The sequence below is a fragment of the Globicephala melas genome, chromosome 10 (assembly GCF_963455315.2).
Source record: "Globicephala melas chromosome 10, mGloMel1.2, whole genome shotgun sequence".
In the NCBI taxonomy this organism is placed as follows: domain Eukaryota; kingdom Metazoa; phylum Chordata; class Mammalia; order Artiodactyla; family Delphinidae; genus Globicephala; species Globicephala melas.
This window is the reverse complement of record NC_083323.1, coordinates 25,039,891-25,063,094: the sequence shown is the minus strand read 5'-3', so window position 1 is coordinate 25,063,094 and position 23,204 is coordinate 25,039,891. Positions and strand designations below refer to the sequence as shown.

The window sequence follows — 23,204 nt, the reverse complement described above, 5'->3', positions numbered from 1 at the left end:
CTTATTTGTTTCATTACCACTTTTGGTATATTCAGCTGTGGTAAATTGTTCTTGACAGCCGAAAATTGCCTGGTAACCAGATATGTTTAGAAACTATGTGGTCTACCTAGGTAGCAAATCATTACTGGAGTAATTATTACCACTACCCCCCAAAAGAAAATTTGCCCTAGGCTGCTCTCACATAATCATATTGGCAAAGCAAAATTATTAAAAATGTCATTTTAATTCCTCACTATTGTCACAAGATTTCTTTAATAATGAAAACATCTTATTTTAAACAGTATGTTCTATACTGGTATGTCCTGTTATAAGAAAACATGACATAGTAATACAAAACTTCCAGAACAGATGAGATAGAGGAAATGGGTACTTTACAAAAGATTTCACAACAATTTTCCTTCAAATAATGAATTTAGATAATTGCTAAATGTTGTACAAATTTTACAAATATATATTACAGATATATATTTGTAATTACATCTATTTTGTGAAGTATTGTCCCTCCATAGAGCATGCACAGAAAAGAGGACATGAGCTGCTTTTCTCCTAGGAAACATAACTATTAATGAAGCAATGGGTGAACACGTTTTTAAATAACCTTGTGTATCTGTAAGGCTCTAAACTAATAATTGTTTCAATCACAAAGGCTGACAATAAATACAGCTGTCTGGAAAGTACTTGTAATATCTCAGGAAGACATAAAATAAAACAAAGGCAATGTAATAGAGTTGGTAAGGGCACAAACTTAGGAGTCAGACTAGAAGAGTTCAAATTCTGGTTATGAGGCTTATTCCTTATATGACTGTGAAATTAACCCCCTCAAGTCTCAGTTTTCTCATTCATGAAGGAAGAATAAAAATACCTAGGCTATAGAGTTGTTTGTGTGAGGACTAAATGAGATAGTGTATATGTGTAGCAATGTTTCAGGCATTTAGTGGTACCATATGCTTAGATAATAACTATTATTGTTATCTGGATGAAACATATTGGTTTTAAAATGTCCATCATTCATTCATTCATTCATTCATTATACCTTTACCAAAGAGTTCTTGAGCTTTAGTGTTAACATGAATTATGCTAGGGGCTGAAGGTACAAAGACAAATACAGTCATATCTCTTCAGAGAGGGAAGAGAGATATGCAAATAAATAATTACAGGGCAGTAAATGTTAAAACAGAGGTAGACCAGGGTGCATGGAAACACAGAAGAAAGAATAATAACTGCCTCATTATAGATATGGGTTGTTTTTTAAGGAAATTAATGATCTAACTGGCTTTCAAAATATGCTGAAATTCCTTGCTTTGCACCTGTGAGGAACTGGTGGCAAACAGCTTTCTTGACTAATCTAAATCCTATAGAATTAGGTTACTCTCTTGTTACATGTTCCTTTCTTTGCTTAAAAAACAAATTAATCGGCTATTACTTTCATTTTTTGGATCACAGTATGTTGAGAAAAAGTAGGGTATTATCTATGATCCTGCTGCTTATAGGGAGATACCCTGCCATGGAATGTAGGACAAAAGTCACAGCTGTCAATCTACATGAACATAATAAGCATGTAAACATGGGTACAAAATGGCCAGGAACATAATGGAAGAGTTATGGCTTCCTTTATTTTGATGGGGTTGCTAAAGCATTTGGTGGTAGAGTCGCAGGAGACCACTGCTGCCTTTTCATCTTTATTCCCACCTTCACTTGAGCTCTATGAGTCTTCACATCTTTCACTCAGAGTGATCCACAGTGCCAAGTGTGCAGCAGAAACAGCCTGCTGAGTTTAGCATCTCACCTTTTTTAAATTGCCCGAACTCCTTAGTATTACCTGATGGCTCTAGCTTTTGCCATTTTATTAGTAAAAGCTACACTTGGAGCAAAATACCCTGAAAGTATTTGCTCCTGATTTAGCTTTTCTAAAAACAGAACTCAAAGTTCAAGGCCCTCAGCTGTGAAAGAAACTGCTCGTCAAGCCCTTTCACCACTGCTCAGTGGCCACTCCTTCAGCTGCGCCTCCCAGCCTCCCACCATTGTTTTCTCCTGCAAAGGCCAAGGCCCTACAGAATTTCTGATGGAGAATTTTTAATATCAAAGCCATTTTGAAAGCTGTCCAGCTTCCTGCCGAGGTTCTTAGAAGGAACAGAAGATGACTTTGAGATGCAGCTCCAAACAGAAGGAGACAGTATGAACTGTCATTACTATATTAAGTGTGAAGTTAAATGTTAGATAAAATGAAGTCTTCTACATTTTTTGGGCATTATTTTCTCCTTCTACTATCAACTGGTTTTTTTTTTTTTTGCTAGTGGATGGATAGCTACAAATAATAGAGAAAAAACTAAATGAACTTTACTCAAAGACAATATGGTTTTTACCCCTTTACTCTCCTAAGGAGCATCTTTTTATTCATCCTTTAAATGTTATATACATTGTATTCAAAGATAGCTTGTTCCACAATATTCAATATGTTAATTTCAAAAAAAAAATTACACTAGAATAAATTTAATAAGAAAATAATCTAAATTAGGATTTGCCTATCAGGTACTGAAATGTAATATCTCCTGAACTGTACATCACACACAAAAGAAAGAGATCCATTTATGCATGAGATCTATTCATTCTTGCCTCTATTAAATGCTTTTTAAAAATAAATATAAGGTATTTAAGTGTATTTCCTATCTGTCTTCTATACGCTTTTAAATGGGCAATGCAAATAAATACAAAAGTCATGCCCTTTAAAAATTTTTTTTAAATTCAATTGTTTGAATATACTCCCACTGAATTTTTATTTTATTTATTTACTTATTTTTGGCCACACCACGCAGCATGCAGAATCTTAGTTCCACTACCAGGGATCAAACTGTACCCTCTGCAGTGGAAGCACACAGTCTTAAGCACTGGACAGCCAGGGAAGTCCCAATGCCCTTTATTTTTAATGCTTCACTATGTGACCACTGCTCAGACCCTCAGTTTGATTTCTGTATCATTCCTTTCCTGTTTACTAGTTGTAACTGAGCCAGTTCCTATTTATTTCTGAGTATATCTAAGAGATCTTAGCAAGCTAAATAGCCGATTTTATATTCCTAGGTTGCTACTTTAGTTAAAATTGAAGAAAGTACTTTTGAGTGTACAGACAAATTTTACTATGGGAAAACTTTTTAGTATAATTTTGGACAATGTATTTTGCTTTGGAGAATTTGGTTTGATCATACACCATTATCTTTTTTGTTGAAGACAGTCTTCTATATTCCCAGGCCACTCAGGTACCACTCAGGTGCCTAGTTCCTAGCTAGGCATCTAGTGAGAAACTGGGGTCATCTCTAACTCCTTTTTCCTTTGGAGAAAGAATCCCTATTGACTCCATTTATCTCCATGGAACTGATGGGTTAGCCTCTGCTAGATTCTGTCATGGTACCCTTTTCTTCTTAATACTTAATGCAGTTTTTAATTTACATATTTACTTGGGTAAATTTATTTATAGTTTGTTCCCATGGGGTAAGGGACTGTTTTGTTGTATATACCGTGAATAGGATAGGGCTGCCACATGATAGGCACTGAGTAAATCCTTGTTGAGTTTTTTAAAAATGGATTAATTATAGCCAGTTAATAGATATTTCTTAATGACTGATGGTCTTCTGGCCTCCAATGTAATTTTGTTATGATTTTTCGCCTCATTGCTGTCTCCATAGTACATTGTGAAGGCCTAGAAGGTAGGGGCCATGTCTTTTCATCTCTGTATCCCCAAAACCTAGGACCATGACTGACCCATTTTCAGAACTTAATCTCTGTTGAATGAATGTGCCTCTCAATGAGCAACAACCAGGAAATGATTTTATGTTTTGATGAACCTCCTAAAAGGCTCATACTATTTCTTTTACAGGTTTTTAGTATCTTAGCATCATAGCATTGCAACACTAAGATATTAGAAACAGAACAAACACAGCAAATTCATAAAGAACTGAAATGGTCAAACAGAACAGAATATTCTGAATCTTCCCAGTGCAAGACTGTTCCCTGCATGAGTGCAAGACTGCTTCCTACATTTAATGCTACACTCAGTCAAGTACTGTTATTTATTATTTGCAAGAAAAGTTCTTTATTCTAACTCTGTGGGAGAGATTCCCCACCCCTAAATGCCTCTCACTGGCAGCAAAGCATTTTTTTTCACATTAATCAATCTGAAATTCCTTTCCTCACTTTCATCCAATTATATATAATTATGACTCATTGTTCTAGGTAAGTTAAATTATTCTTTGCCCCTCCCTATGTCCCCTTATACCTTTCAAGTATATGTAAAAAGTTGTTGTATTCTCCCTGAGCAGTTTACTAGTTGATCTGAGAATATTTATCTTCTTTCATATTTATTCATTAGTATCGCTCTTTTCCTGACTGTTTTGTTGGTCTATTTGAAGCACTCTCCATTTACCTTCACCTTTCTTATACTAAGATTCCTTAAGATAAATACAGCTCTTAAGATTCAAGAATGCAAGTGTGTGTGTGTGTGTGTGTGTGTGTGTGTGTGTGTATATATATATATATAAAATTTCCGATTATTTCTGCTTTTGTTTACTCATTTTGTTTTCGTCAGTTAGGTCACAGTATGGAATCAAGTTCTTCGGATCTTTATAGGTCTTTGGATCAAAGTCTTTGGGGTCAGACAAATCTGGGTTCAAATCTCTGCCTCTGACCAGCTGTGTGAACTTGGACAAATTATGTAGTCAATTTAAGCCTTGGTGTCCTCATTTATAAAATACAAAAGATACCACCTAACTTGTAAAGATTGCTAAATGAGAAAACTTATGTAAATTGCCCAGCACAGTGTCTGACCTATAATAGCCACTCAACAAATGCTAGTTCTCTTCTTTATACCCCATCTAGTTTTGTCTAGGCTTTCTGAGAGTTTAGATATTTTATAATTATTTGCTTGATTATTTAATGCTTCTTCTCATCAAATGCAGAATAGCATATTATTTATTTATTCAGTGAACTGTTCTGGAGACATTTTAGAGAATTCCATGACCTCTCCCACTTCTCTTCCAAAATTTGACTGACTTTTATTATTCATCAGTTCATAAAATGTCTCCTTTTTGTGGTGAATTTTAATGTTATTTAAGCTTTTTAAAGGATAGTCCTAATATGATTATTACATAATGATATATGTATTTTACCTAGCTCTTTCACTTCTTAACCTTCCGGTTTTACATCCTAGATTTTTTTAAAACTGAGATTAAAGTTTCCCAACTCTTATTGCCAAGTCACTGTTCTATTTAAAGTTTGCTTTTCAAAAACAGTTACTTCATATTGGTTCTATGCTGGAATCATTCACAGTTGCTTCCAAAATAAAACAAAGATGTCTATGTTGTTTATATGACATAAGATGACTTCATGTGGATTTGCTAAAACTACAATTTGAAAGAAAAAGCCCATTGAGCTACTCCTGGAAGAAATGTCAATGACCCTTGGGGAACAATTCTTTTCTGAGATGGACTGGAATACAGGCTCAAGAATGAAAAATGGAAGGTGATATTGTGATAAGGTATTCTGGATTTTATTAATTTAACAATTATACTTCAAAGACAATTTGAAGGTAAAGAATAACCATGCTAAAGGTAGAATGAAATAGTTGTTAAATAGAGGTACAAGCAGAGAGAGACAGTGATTCTTCTTGCGACCATGTTGAGAAGGTGATATCTGAGTAGACTGTGAAGGATGGAAAGATGGTCTGCAGCAAGATAGTCACCCACTCAAGGCACTTGTATTTCCATCAGTTGAACAGTTTTCATCTAAGCCAGAAAGAAGAAAGAAGAAATAAAAAGCAAGAAGGAACACAAGAGAGATTTGAATGGATGATAGAACTCTTTCTTTACAGAGATAGCTTGCTACTTAGGGTAATGGTAACCAAGTAACCAGACACTATCTTGGTAAACATTTGGTTTAGGTTTTAGGGCAGAGGGACTAAGTTTATTTCTATTCACTCTCTGTTAAAAGGCAGTTGAATACATTTATTTTGTCCCACCAGGGAAGAAGGAAGGGCATGTCAGTTCTTCAAGAGGTTGTTTACTCTGACAGAGAATGAATGATACTTTCTTTTCCATTTGCTGATTTTTCTTTATATGTAGAAAGAGACTATGCAATAGTCAAAAATATGTCTTGACATAAAAGTCAATTCATTCGTTGTAAAGTAACTAACTGGCTATTTCCCAAAAAGAGAACTAATTCTGTTCTATAAAGCATTTCTTCTGTTCTATAAAACATCTGTTTCAATCCACGTGTCCCACTAAAGGAAGGGAAATTTTCTATAGAAAAATGTCATGGACTAGCTGTCAATATTCCATACCCAATCAATTTCCCACCCGTTGAACATTTAACATATCCTTTGGTGTTAAAAGAATAGGGAAGCGGGGGAGGATGGGACTTCATGAAGTACTGGCTTCAATATTTATTTCAATACCAACATAACATACTTATACTAGTTTAATGCTATGTTCTGGAATATGTAAACATGGAAGTAAAAGCAAATTGTCAATGTAGTGATAAGCTAATTTTATTATAAATTCTAATCTCATTATAATAATTCACTTTAAAGTATGAGGTATTTATGGTAAATAAACCTGTACACTATGAGTAAGGGAGTCCTGTGAATGGAATTGCTTGGTATTTATTTTGAAACTGTTACATGAAAAACAGACATCCTAGAATTCTTCCAGAAATTTTCTTGGAGAAAAACAGAGGTTCTGAGTTAGACAGCCTTATGTGGGAGAAGATAATTGAATGAATGCTTACCAGCATTTATATCTATCATTGAGTCAGGAAAAACATGTCTAGCCAGAGTTTTAGTAATCCTTTAGGATTTTCCACCAGAGATATGGCTAATTCAGGGAGTGGATTAAGTTATAGATGATAATTAGCTCAAAATCTTTGATCCAAGGATGAAAGTGAACAGAGTTCACACTAGAAACAGGAATAGTATGTGTAGTGGTTCTCACATGCTAGCCTGGAGACCAAAAGGCTGAGTCAGAATCACCAATGATGCTTTTTAAAATAAAATACAAATTTCTGTCTCCATCCCTGTTGGAGATTCTGATTCAGCAGATCTAGGGCAGGGCTCTGAAATTTCATATTTCAGCAACTTTTCCCAAGTGATTCTGGTCCACATACAGGTTTGGGAACCAGTTACTAGATAGCAACAGTGCTTGAGATCAGATAAGGGGGCTGTGAAAGTGGAAGCCAGACTTTGTTCAAAGGAGAGAAACCATCCACTTTTGGTTTAGAGTCTGAGTTCCTGATATTAAAAATATATATATGGTAGCTTGAAATAGGCCATGGTGGGAATATTTATTTATTTATAATATTTATTTATTATTTATTTATTTGGCTGCGCCGGGTGTTAGTTGCGGCACATGGGATCTTCATTGCCACGTGTGGGGTCTTTGTTGCGGCATGCAGGATCTTTTAGTTGTGGCACGCGGGATCTTTAGTTGCAGCATGCGAACTCTTAGTTGTGACATGCATGTAGGACCTAGTTCCCTGACCAGGGATCGAACCTGGGTCCCCTGCATTGGGAGTGTGGAGTCTTAACCGTGGACCACCAGGGAAATCCCCATGGTGGGAATATTTAAACCATAGAAATTGACCAGTGCTACAAATCAGGGCTTTCTCCCCCCTAGAAAGCCAGCGTGCCACTGTCCAGTAGGATTATTCTATTTTTAATATGCTTGCCATAGGAAAATCTACTTAGGTTATAGGCTACTAAAGGCACATAAGTGACTTTAAAGATTTCAAGTGAGCTACTCTAGAAGAAGCTTCTCTTTATTTATTTTTTTACACAGTAGATTCTTATTAGTTTTCCATTTTATACACATTAGTGTATATATGTCGATTCCAATCTCCCAGTTCATCACACACACACACACACACACACACACACACACACACACTTTCCCCCCTTGGTGTCCCTACGTCTGTCTCTACATCTGTGTAGAAGAGACTTCTCTTTTAGAACAAAGAGACAGTATTCCTCCAAGTGTCTCAGTACACAGTGATAGTTATATTTCTCATGTATCTTAACAACCAGTTTGCGCCTCCATTCTGCTCTCAGCCCTAGATTCAGCTGGAGAGATTCACGTTGTCTCTTGTGTTTATAGACGTTAAATGCACTGTCTTTAAAAAAAAAATTTTTTTTTCTGAGTTGTAGAAATAAATTCAGTTTCAATGATCTCCACTAGTCTTAAAAAAGAACAAACAACATCTCTAAAATCCTCAGAAGTAATTTCTTGACTATGAAAATGTGTAGTTGATTGTTTGGGTCCCACAGTTGACTCTAGTTAAGGTTAAAATAAAGAGGAATTGAGAACAAAGATGATTTAATTTCTCACAGGAATAAATCTATTGGCTAGTAGATTTGGTTCAGGGCCCTGTTTATTCAGCTTTGGTGAACTTATGGCCATTAACTACAAGTGTACACATAAGGACCATAGTATTTAGCATGATGTTTGTCAGGAGGAAAAAAATAGCCTAGAACATCCATGGGGCCAGTAAGTCCTGAGTATTCTGTTCAATGTATAGTATATAGATTCTGTGAGGAAGAATAAACATCAATTCATTCCCTTTTCTAGATTATCTCGTTAAAGGCAACAAAGGCAATCATAGATTAGAAAGTAGGACAAACTTTGTATTTCAGCACTTTAAAAGGAAAAAATAAAAACAGCCACCAAGGAAGTATGGAAGGCATCTTTCTAAGGAAGCCTCCCCTTAATTGCCCTCACACCACCCCCACACTCTCCTTGAGGCACTTCATGTGTCACTTTCATTGCATTTTCCTCATATGATGGGGGGACATTAATACTTTTGTGCTTTTGTGAAAGTTAAGTGAGTTACTAAATATACAGCCCTTTGAACAGTGAACAGAAAAGAGTAGGCACTCAATAAATGTCAGCTATTACTATTATATCATTACCGTCACCACAGTGTATTGAAATGATCTGTTACTATAGATTTCTCCCCATCTAGAATGTAAGATCCTTTAGGGAAGACCTTTTCATCTTTTTCAGAGCTAGTGCTTACTGCAGTGCCTGCCATAGAGGAGATGTTTTTCCAATAAGTGCTTCTTTGGCTAAATTGAGCTATGATTTATAAACTTCGACCTGCTGTTTCAGGCTTTCAATAGTTCCAACTCCTGAGAAGACATAAACTAGGAAATAAGGGTGAGAAGGGTTTTGATACATCGTCACTGATAATCCAATAGACGGTAATTGTCCAGGCCTATTTAATATTATGTTTGTAATTATTTCACTGATAGAAATATAAAGTTTATTATTTCCTTGATAAACAGTTGTAGGCTCTAGCACTTAGAAATGAGGAGCAAACATACAGAAGGAATCTTCTAGGATATGTCTTTGTAAGTGACTCTTCATATAGATATGGCCACAAGACAATAGCAGTATTTCCCATGCATTCTGTAGAATGCTGGTCCTAAAAGATGCTCTGTAAGAAAAGCATTCTCTGATTAGATTTGGGAGACAGACTTCAGAGCTCTATAGGAGGTTTATCATGAACACTAGCATATTAAAAGCTCTGAGAGAAATCCTGAAGAAAAGAAACCTTTGATTAATTCACCACTTCCTGAATTTGAAGTCTGTAGAAAAATTTCCCCGAATCTAGTTCCTATAAACACCTTTCGGAGTTAGTGTTCCATGAATCAAACTTTGGAAAATGCTATATCATAGAAACACATTTATCCAGATTTCCATTTTTTTCCTCAATAAATCTCTATGTAATTCATTAAAAAATCTAAGTCTATGTGCATACAAACAGAGATGCAAACTCTGGTTAATTTGGATGCTAAGGGAATAGTGGGATATTCTGTCTGGCTAACTAATTTTTTAAAATTAACTGTAGAGTGAATGCTAACTGCATTTAACCCTTGATGAAAAGTACTCTTCAGCATTCTCAAACTTTAATATAACACAACCACCTGAGAATTTTGGTAAAGCGCATGTTTGATTCAGTAGGTCTGGGGTGGGATCAGAGGTTCTGCTACTTCTAATCAGCAACTGGATGATGCCAGTGCAGCTGGTCTTTGGACCACACACTGAGTATCAGGTTACTTTTCTGCCTTGGTAAGCACAGTAGAGTAAATATAATAAAATTGTTACTTTGAATAACATTGTACATGCTGTTGATGGAACCACACACTGAGATAGTTTAAATTTTTAGAGATATCCACTTGTTTTCTTGATACTACCTTCCTCATAAAAGTAAAGTGGGACCCAATGGGCAGAAAAGTTGTAGCTCTAGCGATTTTTCTATCAGCACTTAGCGTGAAATGTGGTGTACTGTAGGTACTTAATAACTGTTAAGTACATTAACCTATTTGTCATACACTTTATTATCAGCCTTGGTAACTGTAAAGGTGATATAGAGACACATCTGCTAAGGAGAGAGTTAATGATAAGAAAATATTACTAAATAAAAATGAAAATGTTGCCAAACATTGCCAATCAAACAGTATAGTATAGAAAATACTTGAAAGAGAAAAAAACTGAATGTGCTAATAAGTGGTGGAATTTACCCCTGGCGCAGAAAAGGGAAGGGAATAACCAGAATAATGTTCTGGAAGAAGGTGCCAGTAAGAAAACCCATGCTAGGGAAGTGGACACAGGCATCTCTGCCCCAAACATATGCTGGAATAGTCATAAAGTGAATGGAGATACGCCTTCCTCAGGCAGCCTACCCAGGATCAAGGGTATGTCTAGAAAACGAAAAAAGGAAATACAGATCTTCCATACTAATCCATCCACCACCTACAAATTATGCTAAAAGGACTAAATTGGTACCAGTTATTTTCATAATCCCCCTACTTGGTGCAAGTATTGTGTACATGTTTTTAACTAGGAATGATTAGCAATATGAATTATTGGTAGTAGCTTCTAGCTTGAAGTCTTTCAGTACCCCAGATGCAGGGGAATTCTATAATTTAAGGGGTTGAGAAACTAATCCAGACAAGTATGTTACAATTGTCTTATAATGTTTTCTTCCTCCCTCCCTCCCTTCCGTTCTTTCTTTCTTTCTTTCTCTTTCTCTTTCTTTCTTTCTTTCTTTCTCTCTTTCTTTCTTTCTTTCCTTCTTTCTTTTAAATATATTAATGTGCTCTTCATGCAGTTTTCATTAAAATAGCTTTGATACCTTTGGTCTTCGGACACTTGGATATTGCCTATAAATATCAATTGGCAGGGTCCAGGTAATTATACTAAAGGTACCTATTGACTGATTATCATCTACTTGTGGATAGTTCAATCCACACCATCTCACTGACTGAGGCGTCCAAGATGAGGGCACCTCTAGCCAACCACCCATCTTCTCTATTTCTCTCATCCTCATACTCCTCTAATGTCCTCCCCCTCTTTTTTTGCCTCTATAACCATTCTGAAATTTTTTCAGTTCTTTGAACATGCTATAGTCTTTCTTCCTTCTGCTCCTTTTTAGCACTGGTTGTTCTCTCTGCTGGGAATATTCCTACCCATGTTATGTTGATTCCTATTAAACTTCAGGTCTCCTTAATCAAAAAATTAACTCTTGTTCATTGCCCCTCCTATGAGCTGCCCTGTACACTCTCTAAACAACACTGGTCATACTTGTGTGATCTAACACACACACGTATATACCACTAGTTGCCTATACACACACACACATACATACACACACACACATATGTGTGTGTGTGTGTGTATATATATATATATATATATACATTTATATGCACATACACACACACTCATAAGCTCTTTAAAAAGACTATGTCTCTTGCTCACTGTTATAATTCCCAAGAATTAGCACACAGTAGTGTTCAATAAGAATTTGTAGAATGAAAGAATAAGTTTTTTAAATGTCCTAATTTTGCTCAAGTCTATTGACCTTGGAAATCAAACACTATAATATGGAAAATACTGTCTCTATTGACATTTTCACAGGCTAAAAAATAATAAAAAGTTATGTGTTTTGTTAGTTTTAGCTACCTTCTCAAATTTTGCTTATGTTTTTATAGAACTGTAGTTTGGGGACCAAAAACCTATAAAGCCTTTTCGGCACAAGTCCCTAGAAGAGCTATATAAGTAGTGGGGTAACTTTTAAAATAATCTCCTCTTTCATGCTCTTTTTATAAAACTCTGAAGCCATGAGCCCTCTAGGATTTACATAGTTAGAGCTGGCAACCTTTTTACGTTTTGTAAGAATATGAGCAGTAGCTTGAACATAGAACAGTAACAAAACAAAACAAAACACAAGGTATTTATCTTGGCTCCAAGTCTGCCAATAAACCTTTCTATTTCTCTTTTTATTGGTAAGACACAGACATTTTAAAAAAAAGTCACAGTTTTAATCTTTTGTACATTTACTCACCTTACAATTTTATAAAGCGGCAGAATTTAAAGTTTGATTAGTAAAGTAAAATGCAGTGCATAATATGCAATGCTTTCAAATTAATCTGAACATTATATCAGTAAAATATATTTGAAATATATGAAACTTTCCTAATTAAATCACTTGGCCCCCAGTACCCTAGGGAATAAATACTAAAATCTTTAGGATAGCATACAAGACTCTCTAAAATCTAGCCCTAATCAATGTTTCAAAGTTTTCTTTCACTGTTCTTGTAGATCTTCTACTTGTTACTCTAATGAAAGTGACCAGCCATTTGCTATACCAGAACATAGGAGATACTTGAATGTTAGTTAGGTATTAGAAACTGGGTTTGTTTTAACCAATGTAAGTAAAATTGGGGGAACCTTCAACTAGACCAGTGTTTCTCAAACTTTAGCTTGCATCAGAAACACCTGGAGGGCTTGGAAAACTCAGATTTCTGGTCTCCACCCAAAGAATTTTTGATTCAGTTGGTCTGGGCTGGAGTCTGAGAATTTGCATTTCTAACACATTTCCCACGTGATGCTGTTGCTGATGGCCCTGCAACCACACTTTGAGAATCACTGGTTTGCTTGTTAACTTCAACTAAGTTAAAAAAAAAACAGAAAACCCCACAAACTTCCAGTTACAAGATAAATAAGTTTTGGGGTTGTAATGTACAACATGATAACTATAGTTAATACCATACTGTATATGTGAAAATTGCTAAGAGAGTACATCATAAAAGTTCTCATCACAAGGAAAAAAACTGTAACTATGTGAGGTGATGGATGTTAATTAAACTTACTGTGGTGATCATTTCAGCATTATACATATACTAAATGATTATGTTGTACACCTTAAACTTATACAATGCTATATGCCAATCATTTCTCAATAAAACTGGGGGAAAATAAAAAAAAATACTGCATCTTGTCACTCCTCATTCCAAATCTCTGGCACCTTGGATCTTTCTTAACTTGTTTTGGTGATAAAAGCACTTATCACCTTCTAACATACTATATATTTCACTTATTACTTATATTTATTGTATGTCTTCTCTGCTAGAATATAAGCTCCTTGAGCACAGGGGTCTTGGTTTTGTTCCTGAACACATCCTAAGCCCTTGGCACATAGTAGGCACTCAATGTATATCCATTGAATGAACGAATGAATGAATGAAGGAATGAATACATTAGGTACTTTGTACAACATACTGTTTCAAGTCAGTGCTATATAACAGTATCTTTTTGAAAATGTTGTCTGTTGCTATACAAGACAGTTACAAGTATCTAAGTTACTCAATGACAAATGAATTTCCTTTCCTGTTTCATCTGCTCGTTAGTCCATACATTCTTATTTTTAGACATTTCTACTAGTGGTCTGAGGATGTGGAATACACACATACATATCTATTTAAATATATCCTGTACAAATGGTGTTAGGGCTGAATATATTCTAGATTGAAATTTCATAAGCAGACCCTTCAGTCAGCACATGGAGTTAAGGAAACTACATTTTAGTCCCTAAGGTACTGTGGATTTTAAAGAAGTAATTATCTTTGACATAAGGTATATTTAGTCAATAAAGAGTAGAAACTCTATAGTATTATTTCCCACTGTCTTTCTTATAGGACAACAGTTATTATAATACTAGTTTTCATTTCTTGGGGGCTTACTATATGACAAGCAACGCGCTAAACACTCCACATACTTTAGCTTATGTAGTTCTCATTACAACCCTGTTGGGAGAAGGAAATCGAAGTGCAAAGAGCTTCAACAGCTGGCGTAGGATGACACGGCCGTAAGGGGCAGGGAAAGCTTCTACTCTAGATCTGTTTGAAACCTATTAAAATGAAAGTCTGAGTACAATAAGGAGCAGGAGTAAAACAGAATTCTTGGAGAAATGTTATGACGTAAATCCAAATTTGGGGCTCAAGGTTGAAAGGGAGCTGTTGCACATTCTATCTTCCACAGTCTAAGAGAGAAAGCTTGTAACAAGGAAGACCACTCATATTTCATGTAGGTATCTCCTGCTTGAGGTTAAAACTGTATTTTCAAGAGCAATAGAATTTTTCCTTTAAATTAAAAATGAACCCAAGATTTTAAATGATTGTTTCCCATTGTATTGCTCCTTTCCTGTCACTGTTTTTGATCTAGAACATGGAGTCCTTGGCAGGGAAAGGAAGGGCATGATCATTCATCTCCATTAACAGTCTTGAGTGGTTTCTGTTATCTAATAATTTCTGAGTTGACAGACGTGGAAATGCTCATGTAGTTAAATGACTATTCATCCACACTGGACTTCTACTTAAGCTCTGCATATATCTTTCACAGTCATGTTTCAGGTAATGTCTCATTAATTGAGCAGATCTTTGAAGATTCTACTCTTTTTTCAAATAAACCTCTTCTTGGAGTTATACCAACAAAAAAGCAGAACCATTCTGTAACAGTTTAGTATTTGGGGGGAGAGTAGGGAATTATTGTTATGTTCTAAATTTATTGCTACATTAGAGCAGAGTCAACCAAATTGCATTCACAATGAAACCAAAACCTGTCATTTTTCAGGTGTTCAAATTCACTGCAGAGATGAACACTAGAGTGACCCAAGTGCAGATAACCACTCTTTCTTTCGTCTATTTGAGTCCATTATTGTCTGCGTCCTACTCATATGTTTGGTCTTAAGATGATCTTAAATATATCTCCCTCTTCATCATTCTTTTTTCTCTCTTATTAGACATCTTGTTTTCCAAAATGTGGTGCTATAGGAAACAATTTTACTTCATGGAGAGTAAAGGACATTGTCTTTAAGAATATTATACTGTTTCCACCTAACAGATTGAAAATTCTTACCCCTTATCAATGAAGTTAACTGATGGGTGTGAGTGGATTGTCTGAGAATTTCATGACTTCTCTCCCATGCTTGAGCAAATGAAGGATGGAGAGTCATCTCTTTTGTACAAATCGACCTTTTTTTTTTTCCAGTAACCATTAATTCACTTACATTTGCAAGCATCTGGGGCAGAGAAAGGTCTTCGGAGGTCCCGGTAGAAGCCTGGCTTACATCGTTGGCAATGCTGACCTTCTGTGTTGTGCTGACAGTCATTGCAGACGCCACCACTACGATTCCCTGATGCCTCCCACACATTAATGTCAAAGTGACAGGCATCAGCATGTCCATTGCACTTGCAGGCTGGGAAAAAGAAGCATGGGAGGAAAACAAAGAATTAAAAATAAAATGACAGGTTCTCTAATATTCAGGCAGTTAAAAGTAGGGTAAGCTGATTCCTAATTTTTAAAAATTTAGTTTTTCACATTCAAAGACAGAGAGAACAGACTTGTGGTTGCCAAGGGGGAGGGGAGATGGGGAAGGGATGGAGTGGCAGTTCGGGGTTAGCAGATGCAAACAATTATATATAGAATGGATAAACAACAAGGTCTTACTGTACAGCACAGGGAACTATATTCAATATCCTGTGATAAACCGTAATGGAAAAGAATATTTTTAAAAGAATGTATATATATATGTACATACATCTATCTGTATGTATAACTGAATCACTTTGCTGTACAGCAGAAATTAACACAACATTGTAAATCAACTATACTTCCATTAAAAAAAATTTAGTTTTTTGAGTAGTATACATTTTCACAGTACAAGATTCAAAACAGTATAAAAACATTTATACATTAAGAACTCCTTCACCCCATTTCCTCTGGCCTTCAGCAGCTGCTTTCCTTTCTTCCTTCCTTCCTTCTCTTTCTCCCCTCCTTCCCTCCCTCCTTCCTCCGAGCCTAGAAGGAACCTTCTGGTGGACAGGGGTTAGTAACTTGGCAGATAGATTGATTTACCTTTCATGAAGTACTATTCCTCAGCTATTGCTGTACTGGTGAGTACGAGGTAGTCTCCTATAGAAGCCTTAATTTTCTTATAGAAGAGGCTTGCAGAGTTTCTCGTATAACAATTTCTCAAAGGCATTTCTAAGATTATCAGTCAATAGTGCCAAGTGACAAGTCTCTGTGTTCTATATGTGTTTAGATATGCAGCTGGTTTCGGTGGAAAGGGCCAGAATGGCACTCTAGGAATTTAGGAGAAATTCTTTAGATTCTCTTGATGAGTGATTTGAATAAGGATCCAGACTTTTTTCTGGAGGTCAACTGCATTTGAAAATGTTTGTGCTATTGTTTTTCATTGTTTCCTTGATGTGTTATGATACTTTGACCAGACTCATAGTCTTTAAAAAGCATATGGTAAGGTAATTTAAGAGTTATGCTTAGAGGAAATCCTTTACATTTCCTAGAAACTAAAATAAATCAGTTATGATTCCAAATTATGTAAGGGAAGAGACTTCTCACAGTTTTACCCACTGTACTTTCCTTTAAATCCTAGTAAAACTGAAGTCTGTGAGTGTAAACATTGTTAAGGCCATGTGTATTTCTATTTCATGTATATTTCATTTTGAATTGCAAAGAAAAAAAATGATTCATGTTCCCATAGTTTTTACCCTTCTATCTAATCTCCAACCTCAAACCCAAAGTTAGCCATGGCAATGTTAGTCTCATTCTTGACGAACTGGCTTAGTTTTAAATCTAATTTGTCACTACAAGTATCATAAGTGAAAAGAAAGGCATTATGGTATTACAGGAAAAAAAGCATTTAATTTGGAGTCTGAAGAGCAGGGATCAAGTCCTGACTCTATCATTTACTAACTTTGGCAAGTTACTTAATCTTATTGAGCCTCAGTTTCCTGATCTCTAAAATGGGATTAACACCACCTACTTTATAGGGTTGTTTTGAGAACTGAATTCAAGATAGCTATTTTCATGATTATAATTCAATATCTCAGCTATGATGGTAACTGCACATTCTAATCCTCAGTTGCTCTTGCGTCTAGCCATGTTTTATTATGTCAAAGTCTCAGGGAGGGTGCTTAGGTCCCACATAGTGTCCTAGCAAATGGGCAACACATTATTGGCAAAATAGTATATCGGTGATTTTGCAAGCAGTAATTGTTTCCAAATGGCTGAAGTTACAGTGGGCAGTGATATGGTTTATGTTTGATATGGGCTACTACCTTATATTGTGTTTCTAGAGACAACAAGGAGTCCATAGATGTTTACTTTACAAAGAAGGCTTTGAGTCTGTGGTTTGGTACTTACTTCTGCACTCTTTTGGAGACCCTGTTTTGCCATCAGCTGCCTCCCAGGGGCGGTCATTGTATAAAGGTGCACAATGTTGGCAGTGGGTGCCTGCCGTGTTGTGCTTACACATACACTTTCCATGGACCTGCAAACAAAAATAAGTAAGCACTATGAGCACAAACAGTGCTAGGAAAGAACACTCTTCCCACAACCTCATCTCATTGGTTGGCTTTAGCCATATGATATTCATTCATTTTTGCTGAGAAGTTAGTCATCAAGATGAAAGATCCTTTCTTTAGTTTGTCTTGTTGTTAATTCATATCCTTGGCTATAGAATATGTGACCCTAATGAGCAGTTCTGAGATACTGGCTAGGCATTTACTTAAATTTTTTTGTTTTGTTTTGTTTTGTTGTTTTTGGTTATTTATTTATTTATTTGTGGCTGCGTTGGGTCTTCGTTGTGGTGCATGGGCTTCTCATTGTGGTGGCTTCTCTTGTTTCAGAGCACGGGCTCTAGGCGCACGGGCTTCAGTAGTTGTGGCACACGGGCTCAGTAGTTGTGGCTCGCAGGCTCTAGAGCGCAGGCTCAGTAGTTGTGGTGCATGGGCTTAGTTGCTCCGTGGCACGTGGGATATTCCCGGTCCAGGGCTCAAACCCGTGTCCCCTGCATTGGCAGGCGGATTCTTAACCACTGCACAACCAGGGAAGCCCTACTTAAATTTTTAATACCTTTAAATTATTTTATTCTTTACACAGAAGTAATACATCTTCAATATAGAAAACTTAGAAATCTGTAATCCCATCACAAAGTGATATCATTATCAACATTTGAAGCATATATTTGAGGCACTTTAAAAATAAAATTATATTTAATAAAATTTAAAAAAACACAATTATATTTAAAACTTCTTTTTTGGATTGAGATCATCATTTCATGTCATTAAATATTCTTGTACAACACACATTTTAATGGCTCCCTTGTATGATGTAAAATTTATTTGACCAATCACCTATTTTTTGTCATTTAGGCTTTAAAATATTTTTACATACTGTATTTTAATTCTATAACGAATATCCTTGTAGCTAACAATTTGTGTACATCTTTATTAGGAATGTGTTTTCTAGAGGTAAAATTGAACAGTCAACATTTGTATATTTTTAAGGCTTTGAACACATTTTGTCATAATGACTGGGCATTTTCTTTTAATCCCACAATTCAGAATAGTTGAGGGTTTTTAAAATAGTATTTCTCACAGGGAGGAATACTTTAGTGGAATTATCTGGGATCTGAGAGTTTTATGAGAATTTTAATATTTTTTGTATTATCTCACCAATAATTTCTTTTTTAAAAATTTTATTTATTTATTTATTTGGCTGTGTTGGGTCTTCATTGCTGCACACAGGCTTTCTCTAGTTGTGGCGAGTGGGGGCTACTCTTCATTACGGTACTCAGGCTTCTCATTGCAGTGGCTTCTCTTGTTGCGGAGCACAGGCTCTAGGTGCGCGGGCTTCAGTAGTTGTGGCTCACAGGTTCGGTAGTTTTGGCTCGCAGGCTCAGTAGTTGTGGCTCGCCGGCTCTAGAGCGCAGGCTCAGTAGCTGTGGTGCACGGGCTTAGTTGCTCTGCGGCATGTGGGCTCCTCCCAGACCAGGGATAGAACCCGTGTCCCCTGCATTGGCAGGCGAATTCTTAACCACTGCACCACCAGGTAAGTCTCCACACATTCACAGATTTCCCCTAGCCTCCTAGCACCGCAGCTTGGTTAATTTTGTTTCCTCTTCCTGGAAAGTCTCTTCCCTTCTGCCTGTCAGAAATACTGCCCAACTTCAAGAACCATCTCAAAACCCAGTCCCTCTCATGGTCCTCAACAACTGCTAATCTATGGTGATTTCTGCGTTCTTTGAATTCCAACATCATTTTGTTTCTTAGGTATTTATTTATTGTCTTGTTTATCTGTAATTTTTTTCTATGTAAATTTTTTTTTCTCCAGCTACATCATACTTTGCTTAAAGACAGAAAAAATGTTTTGTAATGCTTTGTGTACCAAACATTGCCTAACATAGCAACTCTCTCTTGTAGATATTCATTAAATAATTGTTGACGGGTTGATATAATTTATTACCTTTATGCTGATTTACCTCTTATACTGTTTCTCAAGAAAACAACAACAATACCTCATAGATCCAAATTTGGGAATCCCATTCTGAGCTGCTTTACAAAACGTTCATTTGTACAGTCATGACATCATGTGTCAATAAATGCATTTTGCTACTGGAATTCAGGGCAATACTTAGTTATTAGGAAGTATTCCAGATGATCCCAAATATTAATTTTTAGAAATTTATTCTATCAAATAAATAGTTATTCTATAAAATAACTTCTGCATGGTAAGATTCTTTTTTAATTGAAATATAGTTGATTTACAATGTTGTGTTAATTTCTACTGTACAGCAAAGTGATTCAGTCGTGTGTGTGTGTGTGTATATATATATATATATATATTCTTTTTCATATTTTCCATTATGGGTTTTTTTTTTGTGGTACGCGGGCCTCTCACTGTTGTGGCCTCTCCCGTTGCAGAGCACAGGCTCCGGACGCGCAGGCTCAGTGGCCATGGTTCACGGGCCCAGCCGCTCCGCGGCATGTGGGATCTTCCCAGACCAGGGCACGAACCCGTGTCCCCTGCATCAGCAGGCAGACTCTCAACCACTGCGCCACCAGGGAAGCCCTCCATTATGGTTTATCACAGGATATTGAATATAGTTCACTGTGCTATACAGTAAGACCTTGTTTATCCATTCTATATCTAATAGTTTGCATCTGCTAACCCCAAACTCCAACTTCTTCCCTCTTCAACCCCCTCCTCCTTGCTAATCACAAGTCTGTTCTCTATGTCTGTGAGTCTGTTTCTGTTTCGTAGATAAGTTCATTTGTGTCATATTCTAGATTTGAATGGTAAGATTCTTTAAAGGCTCTAAAAAGATGGATGATCCTTTGTTTACTTGTACTAGATCCTGATTTCAAACAAAATGGAGTCTTTTGAAAAAATGAATAAGAAAAATCTTCCAAAGTTGAAGAATTTAGTGAAGCGAAGGCATACTTATGTAGCTGGCACAAGTTAGTAGCATAATGAAGATTAGCAGAAAAAGCAGTTTTGTAACTGTCTAAATTCTATAATAACCTGTGAAAAAATAAAAAACAAACCACTACGTACAAAACACCCAGGATACAAATATTTGATAGAATTAGAGTCCAAATTCCTAGAATAAACCATCCCTAATTCATCATTGCTGTTACGGAGATTATATGGAATACTATCTGAGGAGGGCATTTGAAACAATCTTAAGAAATCCAAAGTAAATATAGTAGAGACCAAGGTCAATAATTGCTATCTGTATAAAACTCTAAGTGTGGTCCCTGAGGTTGTGTCTTGAAGAGTACATAGGATTTTCCTTAGGGAGCAAAGACAAGAAGATAACCCCAAAGGAACATTCTGAATAGTCAGTAAGTAAACCAGAGGACATGTGTTGAATAAGTACGTTCTATCTAGACCACGGAATACATTATAGAGCTTAAGAATGATGAATTTATCCTGTAATACTGAAGATCCATTGAAGATTTTTGAGTAGGAAGTGATTGAAAGGTATATTAAATATACTTCATTTTCCTCTCTTTTAAAAGATTTCCTTTTATCTCCTATCTTGTCTGTTATGTTGTTTCTTCCCCCTCCTTTATTATTTCTTTTCCAAAATTTGTACCCCAGCTTATACCTTCCAACAGCCAATGGCAGTCAAATGTATTTTCTGATAATGTTTGGAATTTTAAAAGGTTGTTAATTTTTATTTTATTGCTTTTTTGTATCCTTTCTACTTTTAAAACAACCATTTATTGAATACTATATAAACATAGATGCTGCAAATTATTGCTACTTTTCTTTAGAGGAACTAAACTATCATCATAAGTCAGTTTATCTGGTTTGGTCTTGGAATGCCCAAGGCCTATATGTAATTTCACCCAACTCATAGGTTAGTCCTGGCCCACAAATTCCAGGCCTCAGGAGGCCACAGACATTTAGGGAAACCTCATCAAACATTCACATGTATCACAAGATAATGTGGACAGGTCAGTTCCCTCTGGAGTAAAGATTTCAGAGCATTCCCTCATTCCTGCATGCCAAGGATTGGGATGAACCTCCCAGGGTCTGAAAGATGCCAGCCCAGCAAGTATTTCTACACACAGAAAAATTCAAGGAGCTGTCATTTTGAGAATTACCAAAAATAGCTGTAAATCATTACCTAGACCATTTGAAACAAGAAATCCTTCCTCAGCAATACAACTGTTACAGTTCAAGCTTGAAAGATCACCCACTATTTGATGCTCGTGAAAAATGTGCAAGTAAAACTAGGTCTTCACTGAAAAAAAAAAACAAAACAGAAAAAGGAAAATTTAGTAACAAGTTAAACATAGCTCTTATTTGGTACACAAACATAAGCTAGATAAAGAGCAGGAAAATGGGATTATGTATTTAAGGCTTAGTTGAAGAGTGGTGTCTGGCTTTATAATTGGAAAATGAGAAATCTATTTCAACAAAAAAATCTACAACTCCTAATTATCTAAGAGGTATACCTCTTAGATAATACCTTGGCATTTTGGATATTCTATGAATTTCATAAACTCCTTTGCTATGCTGAGAGTATGTTTTTTCTGTTGATGTCAAAAGTTTTCCTACCTATATCTGAAACCAAGCAAGACCCTGTGGGACTCCTGGGCATGAAAGCCTTTCTGTGTCCCCTGTTTTTTGTTTGCAGGGAATAGTCTTCAGCCTCCATGACCTTCCCTGAGTTCCAAAGAGCAGGTCCAAACAGTTGCTAATCAAGGAATGGAGGCGATGCAAAGATAAGGGAGGAGCAGCCAAGAAACAGTAGTGCAGCCTTGGGGCAGGGTCCTGCTTCTGCCTCAAGGGACGCACATAACAATATCTTTAAGCTCTTTACAGAACTAAAATTCCCAACAAATGGAAGATGTTAGCATTCTTCATTCCAGAGAAGCTTATCAAGAGAGACTACCTGAGGCCAGATTAAAGGAGTGCAGGCCCTGCACACACCCTGACCCTTATCAACAATTCCGCCCTTGAACCATTGCTATAAAACTCCTCACCAAATCCTCCCAGGTTGGGACACACACTTTTGAGAGGCACGAGCCCGCTGTGTCCCTCTTTGCCTGGCAAAGCAATAAAGCTATTCTTTTCTAGTTCACCCAAAACTCTGTCTCCAAGATTTGATTCAGCACCGGTGCACAGAGGCCAAGTTTTCAGCCTCATGTCTAATAGTATTTATTTGTTACTAATATTAACCTACTTGCAAGTCATTGTTAGCATATTTGTCTTACAGGGAGGGAATCATACAAACTTTGAACCAGTAATTTAAGGAATTACTGGAACAGCTTGCTCATTAATACCTGTGCACTTTGACACATATTATATATTAGAGGCAAATAGACATGGAAGAGAAAATACCACTCCTTCATATGTAAGGCTATAGAAGTAAGAATCTAGGTGGGTGCAAAATGAGGAAATGATTCTTTCAAATCCGTCATTGGAAGATACACATCTTGCTTAGAAAAGCTGCTTTCTTTTTTATTTTTTTTATTTATTTATTTTTGTCTCTGTTGGGTCTTTGTT

General features: G+C 36.3%; 1 protein-coding gene across 4 annotated transcripts in view; it reads right to left on the bottom strand.

Annotated features, from left to right (window-relative positions):
- Window positions 1–23,204, bottom strand: part of NTN4 (netrin 4) — a 107,008-nt gene that overhangs the window by 24,382 nt on the left and 59,422 nt on the right. For all 4 annotated transcript variants that reach the window (XM_060306728.2, XM_030856348.2, XM_030856349.2 and 1 more), the window contains 2 exons: window positions 17,544–17,670; window positions 15,388–15,576 (listed from right to left, as the gene is read on the bottom strand). In XM_060306728.2, the coding sequence (XP_060162711.1) occupies window positions 15,388–15,576; window positions 17,544–17,670 (316 nt within the window). The remainder of the gene's footprint in view (window positions 1–15,387; window positions 15,577–17,543; window positions 17,671–23,204) is intronic.